Source organism: Anomaloglossus baeobatrachus, chromosome 5, assembly GCF_048569485.1.
Source record: "Anomaloglossus baeobatrachus isolate aAnoBae1 chromosome 5, aAnoBae1.hap1, whole genome shotgun sequence".
NCBI lineage: Eukaryota > Metazoa > Chordata > Amphibia > Anura > Aromobatidae > Anomaloglossus > Anomaloglossus baeobatrachus.
The window spans coordinates 563,401,277-563,415,311 of NC_134357.1; the positions used below are offsets into that span (position 1 = coordinate 563,401,277).

The 14,035-nt window shown below is 43.3% G+C and overlaps 1 protein-coding gene across 1 annotated transcript; it reads right to left on the minus strand.

Annotated features, from left to right (window-relative positions):
• Positions 1 to 3,431: 3,431 nt before the first annotated feature.
• Positions 3,432 to 13,716, minus strand: LOC142312339 (uncharacterized). Its single transcript, XM_075351273.1, has 3 exons — positions 13,621 to 13,716; positions 13,333 to 13,423; positions 3,432 to 4,701 (listed from the first exon to the last, which is right to left on the minus strand). The coding sequence occupies exon 3, from the start codon at positions 4,634 to 4,636 to the stop codon at positions 3,878 to 3,880; it is 759 nt and encodes a 252-aa protein (XP_075207388.1). The 5' UTR covers positions 4,637 to 4,701; positions 13,333 to 13,423; positions 13,621 to 13,716; the 3' UTR covers positions 3,432 to 3,877.
• Between the last annotated feature and the right edge of the window lie 319 nt (positions 13,717 to 14,035).

The following is a 14,035-nucleotide window of genomic DNA, read 5'->3' on the forward strand; positions in this document are numbered from 1 at the left end:
TGACCTTGGTGCCCACCCGTGGGGCTGTCGCCAGACTGAATGGCAGAGCTACGAACAGAAGATGTTCGTCTCCTATCACAAAACGTAGAAAACGTTGGTGCTCCGTAGCAATTGGCACGTGGAGATAGGCATCTTTGATGTCTGGTGAGGCAAGGAAGTCTCCTCGAGACATTGAGGCAATGACGGATCGGAGGGATCCCATCCGGAACCGCCTGGCGTTCGCATGCTCGTTGAGCAGTTTCAGAACCAGAACAGGACGGAAGGAACCGTCCATTTTTGGAGCCACAAAGAGATTGGAGTACAAACCCTCGCCCTCGTTCCTGAGGGGGGACAGGGATCACCACTCCTTCTGCTGTTAGAGCGTCCACCGCCTGCAGCAGGGCATCTGCTCGGTGGAGAGGTGGGGCCGTTCTGAAGAATGGAGTCGGAGGACGAGAACAGAACACTGTCCTGTGCACGTGAGCACAATGTCCGTCACCCACCGGTCTGTGACCTGTGGCAGCTAAATGTCGCCAAAGGCGGGGGAGTCTGCCATCAACCGCGGATGCGGAGAGAGAGAGAGAGAGCTGAGAGTCCTGAGGAGACCGCCTTGGTAGCGGTTCCTCCGACTGCCTTCCTTGGGCGAGATTGAGCCCGGCCGGAATCTGAGCCCGTCTGAGGTTTTGTAGCCCTTTTGCACGAGGACAATTGGGACCTGCCGGAGCTTGGGAAGGACCGAAACCTCGACTGTACTTTTAGGACAGCATTAACAGGGTAAGTCGCAGTGCAGACATTGCGGGGTTACGGACGCCTCTGCGGTACAGATGTCCCTGCTCAAGGTCAGCTGCGCAAGAACAGCAGAAAAGGTTAGGTTGCCAATACGGCTGTGGATGCCGGAGCAACCGACACGCCGATAGCCTCCTAGACAGATTTCAACCAGAGTCCATCTGTCTGTGAATGGCATCTTGAAGTGAAGCCCCATCTCCAGTGCAACTATGGCTCTATATGCAAGCCTGGAGATTGGAGAATCCACCTTTGGACCCTGGGTCCAGCGCTGACCACGTCAGGGGAAAAAAGGGATAACGTGTATCCTAAAAACGTTTGGAGAAGACGCTTATCTGGTAAGCGTGGTGTTCCTGGACTGCTTCTCTGAAGTCAGCGTGGCCAGAAAAATACTCAATATCTGCGTGAGACACTGAAAAGGAACTTCTCCTGTTCGTCTCCTATCTCCACTGGGGGAGCTGAGGGAGAAAGATCCAACCTTCCATTGGTGGACGGTATAGGATCATTCCGTATGGCGTTACCACCCGGTGTATCCGGATTGAGAGCGATGTCAGTATCAAAGCCCTGAAGAGCTGCCTTTTGTTCAAGTAGATTGCCCATGGGTGCAAGTCTCTATATTATGACTACTCCGTCCCTGTCCATGGACAGGGTTGACAGGAGGTTTCTTTGGCCACAACTAGTAGAGCCCCGGCAGACGAAGTGCTAGAGACCCCGGCAGACGACGTGCTACAGGGGAGCATGCACACAATGGGACGGTGTCATGAACAGCATCCCATGTAGTAAAAACAGCACTGAAAACTGTGTTGCTTTTTTGCCGCTGCCGACTAGCTATCTAGAAGTATATAGCCAAGATTGGTGACCGTACATTGCAATGTATAGCATACAGGCATAAAGTACAAATGACCACTGCAGCACAAGCAATACAAGCAGCATAGAAGCCTGTGCCCTGGCACCCCTGCTCTTCTGCTGCTGTATACTAGTCATCTAGGGGAATATAGCCCAGAAGAGTGACCCTACAGTGCAATGTATAGCATACAAGCACAAGTACAAATGAACACTGCAGCACATGCAATACAAGCAGCATAGAAGCCTGTGCCCTGGCACCCCTGCTCTTCTGCTGCTGTATACTAGTCATCTAGGGGAATATAGCCCAGAAGAGTGACCCTACAGTGCAATGTATAGCATACAAGCACAAGTACAAATGAACACTGCAGCACATGCAATACAAGCAGCATAGAAGCCTGTGCCCTGGCACCTCTGCTCTTCTGCTGCTGTAGACTAGTCATCTAGGGAAATATAGCCCAGAAGAGTGACCATACAGTGCAATGTATAGCATACAAGCACAAGTACAAATGCACACTGCAGCCCATGCAATACAAGCAGCATAGAAAAAAACCTGTGCCCCAGCACCCTTGGTTTTCTGCTGCTGTAGTCTAGCCATTCCAGAAGAATATAGCTAAAACTAGCGACTGTACAGTGCAATGTATAGCATATCAGCATAAACACAAATGAACACCTCAGTCGTGCAAAACAAGCAGCCTAGAAAGCCTGTGCTTTAGCACACCTGCTTTCCTGCTGCTGATGTGTCGCTCCCCAAGCGGGCATATAGCGACCTATGTAGTTAAAAACAACACATGTATACACTGCAGTTATATCGTGTCAGCACTATGTGTGCCGCTTACCGCCCGCCTATAAGCGGGTGTATGATCGCCACTGTCCTGCCTTGGTGCCCCGAGCCCTGCAGTAATGGCTGCCGGCTTCTTCCCCAGCTCGTGTGAGTAGGGGCGGGCCGTGGGCGTGCCCCCAAGGCAGAGCGGGAATCCGGCGTCCGACAGAGTGCAGTGAGAGGGCTGGAGCATGTAAAAAGGCTCCAGCCCTCGGCGCTGCTGATTGCTCAGCGCCTGTCCCCTTCCCTGAGTGACAGGGAGGGGGCGGGAACGAAGCGGCACTAGGCCGCAGAAGCCGGGGACTGGAGTTATAAGCGCCGCCGCCGTAAAAGCGCGGTCGGCGCCCAGTCCCCGGCGAACTACAAGTCCCAGCCGCGCCGCCGCTCCCGGAGCGTCCGGCGCGGTAGTTCCCAAAACACAAAGTCACTCAGCAAAGCTGCAGTGACTGTAACCCTTTACTGTCCCCGGCGCACTAGCACACCCAGCAAGTCTGGAGTGTGCTGTGCCTGTGTGTACGGGGACACAGAGTACCTGTAATGGTGCAGGGCCATGTCCCTGAACGGTACTCCAGCTCCGTATCCAGCAGGTTCAAATGGGTCTGTGGATGGAGCCCGGCGTCAGAGCTTTGAGGCCGGCAGGATCCCACTTCCTCAGAGCCCCTCAGGGGGATGTGGAAGGAAAGCAGCATGTGGGCTCCAGCCTCCGTACCAGCAATAGGTACCTCAACCTTACAACACCATCCAGGGGTGAGAAGGGAGCATGCTGGGGACACTATATGTGTCCTCTTTTCTTCCATCCGAAATAGTCAGCAGCTACTGCTGACTAAAATCTGTGGAGCTATGCGTGGATGTCTGACCTCCTTCGCACACAAAGCTAAAAACTGGAGAACCCGTGATACCACGGGGGGGTATAGCCAGAGGGGGAGGGGCCTTGCACTTTTTAGTGTAGTGCTTTGTGTGGCCTCCGGAGGGCAGTAGCTATACCCCAATCGTCAATCGTCTGGGTCTCCCAATAGAGCGCTGAAGAAAAGAATTCTCAGAATCACTCTTTGTTGAAGCATTTAAGAGTTATTACCACATAAATTAACACTGGTCAGAATCTCCAGGGTCAGGAAAACAAGTTTTGGCTCAAAGGGGTGAAAAATAAGTTGTTTTGATATTACATTTTTTAATAGGAAAAAAACCCATTCCTTAAATTCAGTACATAAATATAGTGTCACCCCGTTATGTGTAACAAGCCTTAATTTCTCATAAACATAATTTATTATTTTCCAATAAAACATTTCCCACATTCTGGGTATGAAAATGGCTTTTCACCTATGTGAGCTTTTTAATGTTTAAGAAGAATTGTTTTGAAAGATAAGCATTTCCCACAATCCCAACACAGATATAGCTTCTTCCCTATGTGACTTTTAACCAAATCCCACAATCTGAACATGAATATGGCTTCTACCCTATGTGAGTTTTCTGATGTTTACAAAGAGCTGATTTATCTCCAAAACATTTCCCACATTCTGAACATGAAAATGGCTTCTCCCCTGTGTGACTTCTGTGATGTGTGAAAAGAGATGATTTATTTGCAAAACATTTCCCACAATCTGAACATGAATATGGCTTCTCCCCTGTGTGAGTTTTCTGATGTGTAACAAGAGTTGATTTATGTCCAAAACATTTCCCACAGTCTGAACATGAAAATGGCTTCTCCCCTGTGTGAGTTCTCTGATGTTTAAAAAGATCAGATTTCTGGATAAAACATTTTCCACATTCTAAACATGGAAATGGTTTTAATCCTGCATGAATTCTCTGATGTCTAAAAAGTTTTGATTTTTCTGCAAAACATTTCCCACATTCTTGACATGGATATGGCTTCTCCCCTGTGTGAGTTCTCTGATGTGCAACAAGGTTTGATTTACAATAAAAATATTTCTCACACTCTGAACATGAAAATGGCTTTTCTTCTGTGTGAGTTCTCTTATGTGCAACAAGGTTTGATTGAGAATTATAATATTTTCCACACTCTAAACATGAAAATTTCTTCTTTTCTTTGATATTTCTAACATCCTTTCTATGACTTTTATTTTCCTGAATAGCCTGTGATGAATCAAAAGATAGAACCCGTTTAATAGGATCTGATGAGAGATCTTTGCTGTGAAGCACTGAGGATACAGCTGGGATAACACAATGTTCTTCATATGTGTCTTGTGGCATACCAACATCATCTGATTGAAAATCTGAAAATGCCAAAAGTCCCTCTGAAGTCCTAATGCAGTCCCCTGCAAACAATAACACTTATTACTTGTTCAATAATATAATCTTGGAAACATTTTTTTTAAAACTATATCAAATGTCCAATAAAGCTGCAAGTCATGTTCGATTATATAGAATTCGATATGTAATATGTAAAATTTGATTATTCACTAAGATATCAGTGACAAATCTGTTCACATTCTAATCGTAGACCACAAAACAAGGACCACTATATAATGATATCAGGCCACCAGGATCAGCTCTAGCAGTTTTCCAATTCAGTGTGAATTCATTGTTGAATTCAGTATCTTCCTAGGTTAATGTCTCAGAGTGTCGGTCACCACTATTTTGGGTAAGACCCTCAATGGAGAGTCATAAATGAGTCGGTCAATCAGTACTATTAGGGGGGGGGTCTGTCTAGCGCAATCTCTGACAGCCACTTGCATTTTACCGCACAACGGAGGAGCAGTGCGATTATATATGAAGAAGCTTTGACTTTGTAGAACGTGTAAAATTTGAATTGCAAATTAAATTTGTAAAGTGTTTTTCTCAAGCTGTCAAAAAAAAGTTGGTTAAGGGAGGAAGTGATAAATCATTAAAATAAGCATTACTCGCTTGTTGAATCCATTACCATTGCAAGGCTGCCACTTTAGTGCTCTTCCCGTTCTTAGTCTACTTGGCTGCTGTGATGAATAGCACGATATCACACATGACCATTGCATCACCTATACTGTGAGGGTATTAATGGGCTGCAGCGCTCACTTGTTGTACTGTATATGGCACATTATGACTTAAGTCAAGTACAGAAAGGCAGGAGATAAGAATCAAAGCAGCAGGGGCTGTGACTAGTGAGTGATGCTTTGTTTATTTGGCTTTTTATTAATCATATGCTTCCCCCAGCCCCAGTAGGTGGTGAACCTAAATTCTGCCCCCCAAAAGTCCAACTATTCTAATGACCCATTAAGTCAAAGCTGGTAGAAAGCCATTAAACCCTTCACGACCAAGAACATACTCGTACGTCCTTAGCCGTCCAGCCATTCCCACACATATCTGCTGATCTGATCAGCAGACATGTGCGACTAATAGGCATGGGTGGATCAGAGATCCACCAGCGCATTTTAACACCTTAGATCGCGTTGTCAAACTCTGACATCGCGATCTAACGCGCTCGGGCAGGGATCGCATCATTCCATGCCACCATTGGTGGCCTCGGGACATGATCACGGGGCACCAATGCATTGGCAATGCAGAGTGGGGATAGATGATGGGTGCTGTTACTGCCATGACGTGTTTCCTAGGAACGTGCCGGCAGAGCATCAGCACTCACAGTAACACAGCATTTCTCCTGATCAGAGCAATGCTGAAGCATCGCTCTGATCAGGAGAAGAGATCGGACACTGAAGGCATAACCTAGAAGAACAAGTAAAATGAAAAAAAACATAACAAAAAAAAACAAAACTTTTCAGTCCTATCAAGAAGAATCACTTCATAACTTTTTCCCCCTTTAATGTCATCTATAATCTATTCAATTGAATGAAAACAAATCATTTTGAGAGGAAAGCAAAAAAAGAAACAACCAATATAATGTGATTGCAGAAGTATTACCTGCCTAACCACACCCTAGAGTGGAGATATGTGAACAGCTATCCTACCAATCTCTTTGACTGTTCACAAAAACCCTGGCCCTTATGATGGCCAATTAACCTTCTCAGCAGATAGCATGCTGGAGTCTACCTTTGGGTTTGATATCAGTGAAGCTATCAACCTTAGTGAAACGAAGACAATGGGCTGGACCAGCCGCTCTTAGATTCCTCAATGATGTTTAAGCTCAACACTCTGTTCACCTCCTTTTCAATCTACTCCCAGCTTTGAGTATCTGATACAGCTTCAAGTTTACCTGCACATTTGGTTCCTTAAGAATGTGTACATACCGGCAATTCTGAGAACACGTTTAGGTTTTGCCAGCGCAATTCCCGGCACTGCTGTGTCTGGGCTGGTGACAATGTCTCTTCCACCGTGGCATCCTCAATATCGTCACTGGGATTGGCCACCAGGCACCGCCTCCCTATCTTGCCAAGGCTTGATCAGGTTGATGTGGTCTATTTTATAGGGCTTTTGTTGATTTTCCTGCTAATGGAGCTTATTGTTCACTTCTCCCAGTTTTTCCACCACCATTTGGCCAGAAATTTGCTCGCTTCTGTGCGTATTAACTCCAACACTCCGTCCAAGGGACTGAAGTGTCTAAACTTGGCCAAGCGATTGTACACCCCTACCTGGGCCTTTTTCGCCTAGACGAGGCTCTCTCTCTCACAATTAGCATCACCTTTGCAATCCTCTATTACATCTTGGTCACATGCCTGGTGATGCTCCTGTGGGGAGTAACTTCTTCCCAGGTCTCCTTCACTATGTCTGGGAGTGCACGAAGATTTGAGCCATACAGGAGTTCAAATGGAAAAACTCAGTAGATGCCTTGGGACCTTCTCTAATGGAAAATAACAGATATGGCTGTAGACAGTCCCAATCTTGGACATCCTTCTCCACGATTTTTTTGAGCATTGTCTTAAAAGGTTTTGTTAAATCTCTACACAACGCCATTCATCTGTGGGTGGTACACTGAAGTCCATAGTTGTGTGATATGCAGTGGTATATAAAATTCTCTCATTACCTTTGGCATGAAGGGAGTCCCTTAGTCCATCAGGATCTCCTTTATCAATACGGTTTCAGAGAAAATGTGGACCAACTCCAGGGCTATACTATTAGCAGAAGAGATTCTTAATGGTACCGGCTCCAGGTACTGTGTTGCAGAGTCCACAACCACGAGGATATATTGATGCCCCCCTGTGGATATGACCAGCAGTTCCCACTAAATCAATGGCAATATGGCCAAATTGAACCTCTATGATGGGTAGTGGTACTAAGGGATTACGAAAATAAGCAACCGAGGAGGTTAACTGGCAGGTGGTATGGGACCTACAGTACTTCACAATCTCTCTGTGACAGCTGAGCCAGTAGAACCTTTGCAGGTTCCATTTCCTGGTACTTGCCACCCCTAGATGACCCCCAAGACATGAATGTGGGCCATGTCCAACACCCTACGTCTATATGACCCTGGTACCAGCAATTACCTCAATCGTCAGCTTGGTAACCCAATATAGCGGGTCCCCATTCTCTGCAAAGTAAGGGATCCTGGTGTCGGGCCATGGCTCCTGAGCAACCCAGTTTAGAAAAGTGACATTGTGAAATGCCTCTTTATTTCCTTCACGAATTTGGACGTACCTATACATCTTGGCTGGAAAGGAGTTCCCGACCAAGGACGTATAAGCATGACAATCACAGGGGCACCGGCACTGTGCCCGGCAAGATCATTGCCAGGGACTCTGCTTTTCTGACAGCCGAGCCATGGCTTTCACAGCCAAGGACAGTCTCTGTGCCAACCCTGGCAGTTTAGCCCTCTAAATATCACTATCAATATCCATCGCGGCACTTAGGCGATTGGAAGAGGGATCGCGCTCCCTTTTCCCTCTGATTGGTGCCCCTGCAATGTAATCGCGAGGGTCTGATTGTTGTCATGGTTAACCGAGGTCATCATAACCATTTTTGGATCACGAGACTAAGGGAAAGCTAAGGGATCATGCCAGCAGCATGATCACTAAAGCTTTTGAGTGCTGCACTGTACTGCAATGATAGATACAGTAGTTGCAGTACAGTGCAGCTGCGGTCAGGGCAGCAAAAGTTAATGTCCCATATAGGGACTAAGTAAAAAGGTTAAAAAAGAAATCAGAAAATAAAGAACAAAAAAAAAAAAAAAAAGAGTATTCCCATAAATATATTTGTGTAAAAAATATATAAAAGAAAAAGTATACATATTTGGTATCGCCGCATCCGTAACAATTTGATCTAAAAAAACTGTAACCATAGTAAAAAAAAAAAATTAAAAAACAAAAAAGGCAAAAACTTTTTTTGATCATACAGCTAACAAAAAGTGGAATAAAATGCAATCAAAAAGTCATATGTAAATAAAAATGCTACAGCTGAAAATTACATCTTGCCCTGCAAAAAACAAACCACCATACAGCTCCATCAGCGAAAAAATAAAGCTATAGCTCTCAGAATACAGCAATGCAAAACCGTTTTTTTATTTTCTACAAAATAGTTTTTATGGTGTAAAAACAGCAAAACATTTGAAAAAACCTACATAAATATGGTATCGCTGTAATCGTACTGACACAAAGAATAAAGCCATCTTATCACTTTTATGACATGGTGAATGGCGGGAAGAAAAACAAAAAAAATCTTTTTTGATTCTGCCTCACAAAAAAACGGAATAGAAAATTATCAAAAAACATTGCTGCCCAAAATGGTGCCAATAAAAACTCCAACTCATCCCGCAAAAAAAAACAAGCCCTCACATGATTGTCAGCAGAAAAATAAAAAGATTATAGCCTTCAGAAGCCAGTGATGCAAAAAAACCTTTAATTTGTAAAAAAAAAAAAAAAAAGCGTTGTTATGTGATAGCAGTAAAACCTAAAAAAAAATAAATTATAAATCTGGTATCGCGCTAATCGTACTGACCTGAGGAATAAAGTCGCCTAGTCACTTATACTGCATGGTGTACGGTGAAAAAAAATTAAATAAAGCAAATTCTTCAACTGCTATTGATTTGTTCATTCTGCCTCCCACAGATCGCAGTACAGAGCGGCTCACATTTATCCAGCGCTACTGTGAGTGCTTACACTGGGGATTTGGTGTAAACCTCTGAAAAACATGATTCACACAAAATTTCCAAATGAAAATTCACTGTAATGAGGTAGAGGGAGTCACTTTGAACTCCCATCTGGCCTGTGGTCTGGTATCTATCTTTTTACGAGTCTTTTCAGGCGTGCACAAAAATGCAGTCATCAACAGTTTTGTTCACCTATGAAAAGACGGACACCGCTGAACGGAGGCTAAACAGATTTGGGAATAACTGCTGCCTCATTAGTGAATGAATCCACTAGGGGTTTCGCCTAAATCACGTATTTTGGACATGTAGATGGAAACCGCGATGTAAGTGCTCAGCATAGACCACAGGATAAATGTGGACTGATCCAAAATGTTCTGTACCCAAATCGCTACCAAATAGCATTCAACTCAACCCACAAAAATACAAGTCCCAAATCAGGTCCATCATCTATTAACGGAAATATAGGGGGCTTCCACATTACTGGTAGCACAAAGGCTCTAGAAAAACAATATGACTCCCACCTCAAAGAAGAAATCCAGTAAAATCTGCACTTCAAAATCCAAATGCCTCCATCCTTTCTGAGCCTCACAATGTGCCTAAACCACAGTTAGCTTCCACATGTTTGGCATTGTTGTAGTGAGGAGAGCCTGCTTAATTTACGGGATGCAGGTTTACAGGAGCATGAGCTAAGCACACTGTATGGGCACTACAATGTACTAGGCATGACAAGGAATTATTTGCAATCTTTAATCCTGCGTTTGACTCCACAGGTGCTTTCCAGAGACTAAATCGTCATTGGTTTCCCTGGTTAGCCTTAGATAACCAGCGAAACCAATACCATTTGTGCAGAAATGCACTTGAGAACATAACATGAAATCTGCTCTGAATGCAGTGCCCCTTTACGAAGTTCCAGCCCATGTACACAGACAAAAAGCTCCCTCTCCAGAGTAAGAGGTGAAAAATGAATGGCAAATATCAGAAAATGATTTGATAAACACCTCTACAACCGGCGTCTCTACCAGGGCTGTGGAGTCGGAGTCGGAGGTCATTTTGGTGCAGTCGGAGTCGGTATAAAATGCACCGACTCCGACTCCTAAAATATATAATATATTGGGGACAGTAGTGCAATCCAGAATGTGCTGAATATTTTACTAAATAATAACATTTAGTATAATGCTTATATTTAAGTGAAAAATGTATTGTAGCACAATGTGAACATCAGACATTTAATTATTTTTATGATACAATAATCAAGATATTTAGATAGAACATAAAATATACTTATTAGAATACAACTTTAGAACACAAAAAACTGTAATAAATTGTAAATATGTAATACACTATGTAATATACAGTAGATTACATATATATCTTGTGTGTGTGTATTTATCTTGTGTGTATGTGTGTGTATAATATATATATATATATATATATATATATATATATATATATATATATTATACACACACATACACACAAGATAAATACACACACACAAGATATATATGTAATCTACTGTATATTACATAGTGTATTACATATTTACAATTTATTACAGTTTTTTGTGTTCTAAAGTTGTATTCTAATAAGTATATTTTATTAGAATACAACTTTAGAACACAAAAAACTGTAATAAATTGTAAATATGTAATACACTATGTAATATACAGTAGATTACATATATATCTTGTGTGTGTGTATTTATCTTGTGTGTATGTGTGTGTATAATATATATATATATATATATATATATATATATATATATATATATATATATATATATATATATATTATACACACACATACACACAAGATAAATACACACACACAAGATATATATGTAATCTACTGTATATTACATAGTGTATTACATATTTACAATTTATTACAGTTTTTTGTGTTCTAAAGTTGTATCAAATAAATATATTTTATGTTCTATCCAAATATCTTGATGATTGTATCATAAAAATTATTAAATGTCTGATGTTCACATACACATGTTCATGTACTACAATACATTTTTCACCTAACTATAAGCAATATATGTAGGAGTCGGAGTCGGTGCAAGAGAAATTGAGGAGTCGGAGTCGAAAGTTTGGCTTACCGACTCCACAGCCCTGGTCTCTACTGGGACGCCGACTTACTCCCCGCCCTAGCTGCGTCCCGTTCTCTCTTGCTGCCAAGCGTCCTTCCTCGTGCTCTCCTGCCTTCCTCCCCTCCCGGGCCCTGTACATGCTGCACAAAGCTCCCAGGAGTGCACCTAAGACATGTGCACACACTGGCTCTCATCTTAAAGGGCCGGCGTGCTATTTCTAGGAAATGCATTCTATTAGGGGAGGTGCCTGTGCAACGTTCTCAGTGAGTGTATTGTCTGTCTAGCTAGTTGTCCGATTTCGTTATCCCCGTGTCATCCCGCCTGTACCTGACTCAGTCACCCATCCTGGGGCCAGCTACCACAGTCCCGGTCACTTTCCTGGAAGTGGTACCTGGCATCCGCCTCGCGGTGGGTGCTTAGTTAAGCCTCTCCCATTAAAGGGTAAGCCGGGGTCCTCCTGTAGTCCAGTGCGTCAACTAATCCTGCTTGCTGCCGCTACACGGGCCGCACGTGTTACAACGTCTTTAAATCCAACCTGTAGGACGAGCAAACTGTTGATCAATCATGTTTGCTCCTGAACCACTGTTTAGAAAAACTGTAATAGGAATTTTTCGGCCCCCAACCTTAACCCTTGCGGGTATTAAACATTGTGAGATCATTGTGGAATATATACGTAGACCCAGTTTAGGATCCTCCAAACAACCTGGATCTAGGAGGTTTCTGACTGCAGTCTTTCCCTGGGGACAGAGAGTCAGGCACTGATAAAGTGTCCCTTTTTGCCATAGGAAAAAAAAAAATATATAGAGTCTGCCCTCTAATGTGACTGCAGGTATAGCAAGGGGCATGGGGCTCCTATACTGTCTCTCAGGCGAGGGGACCGTAAGCTATCCCTAACCTCAAAGTTACCCCTAATGGTGGAGATGCCAGAGTCCGATGCCTGGCTATTTCTCCTGTCCAGAACTAATCTTTCCCCAACAAAAGATTACCATAACCACAGTGAAGCATGGTGTATTCGGCCTTATGCTGTTGGGCAGTTCTTTGTCAACTGGAACTGGGGTTTTAGTCAAGGTGAAAAGAATTATGAAAAGTTTTAGCAAAAAAGCTGAATATAAAGTTAATTTTTACCTTTCTGCAGGACAACAACTGTATCTGATCACCAAATCAGCAAAGAATAGCTTTTCCAGAAGATGTAACTTCTGGAATGGCCCAACCAGAGCCCATACCTGAATTTAATAGAAAGTCTGTGTGGACCTGAAGAGGGCGCTGTACACAGGAGATGTTCACAGAGTCTTCCAGATAAAGAGATACAGCAAGGAAGAACGGGCTAAGATCCACAATTCTAGATGTGAAATTGATCGACTCTGACCCAAAAATATTGTAATAAATTCAAAGGAACTTTCAACAAAGTATTAGATTAATGGTGTGAAGATTTATGCAAATCACATTATTTTAGCTTTTTTTTTTCCACTCAAAAAGATTTAAGGTAGGAAAAGTCCTGAAATTATTCTTCTATTGTATGATTTGTTTTCCATGACAAAATCTGGCATTTTGTCAGGGGTGTGTAGACATTTTAGATCCACTGTATATACATGTATTATATGGAATAAGTGTTCATTATGAAATAGATTGTACTGTTTCCATGTTCATTCTATATCTACATAAGAAAGGATATTCATTCTACTATAATCTGCCCATTCCCCGTGTCTAGGATGTACGGGAAACCTCTTACACCTTATCTTTAGGATAATAAGTTTTGTTCCTTCTTCTTAGTCCCACATTGTAGCAGCTGCTGAATGAGAAGAATCTGTGACTTCTCTGCATTTAGTGGTCACTACTCACCTGGGCGGTTATCTGTAGGAATCTCCTCTTTACTCCGCTCATCACCCCTCACATATGTCTCTGTAGTATTAATATGGGTCAGATCTTCCCCCTGAAACAAATATTGTAGAAGTCACAGACAGATGGAGAAGTCCCATCTATGATCAGCTCTAATCCTGCCATCTCCACCGCTCTCATTACACAAGTATAACACATATAATACTGGAGGATAAAACAAGACTGAGCACAAGCCCCTCACAGCCGTCTACACATCATAGGGAGATTTCATGGCACCTTCTCTCCATCTACCTGATGATCCTGAGGAACATCGGGATCTTCTTGTTTACAGTCCTGTGGGAGAAGAGGACGGGGACATCTCTCTGGTGTTGTCCTCTTACTGGATAGACCTGGAGGAGACACATACAGGGACTGAATTCATTCCTTACATACAGATAATTATAGGCCGTGTGTATTTAGTCCTGTCTATTACCTGGTGATGTGAGGGGCCGGGGAACCTCCATCATGACGTCCTTGTACAGATCTTTGTGTCCTTCTAAATATTCCCACTCCTCCATGGAGAAATAGACGGTGACGTCCTGACACCTTATAGGAACCTGACACATACAATGATACCGTCACCCCCGATCCCTTCATAGCGTTACTGTATAATGTCCCAGCATTCCCAGCAGTGTCACCTCTCCAGTCAGCAGCTCAATCATCTTGT

Excerpts from the sequence above, each read along its gene's own strand:
- LOC142312339 (XM_075351273.1), bottom strand. The coding sequence starts at position 4,636 with ATGCCACAAGACACATATGAAGAACATTGTGTTATCCCAGCTGTATCC.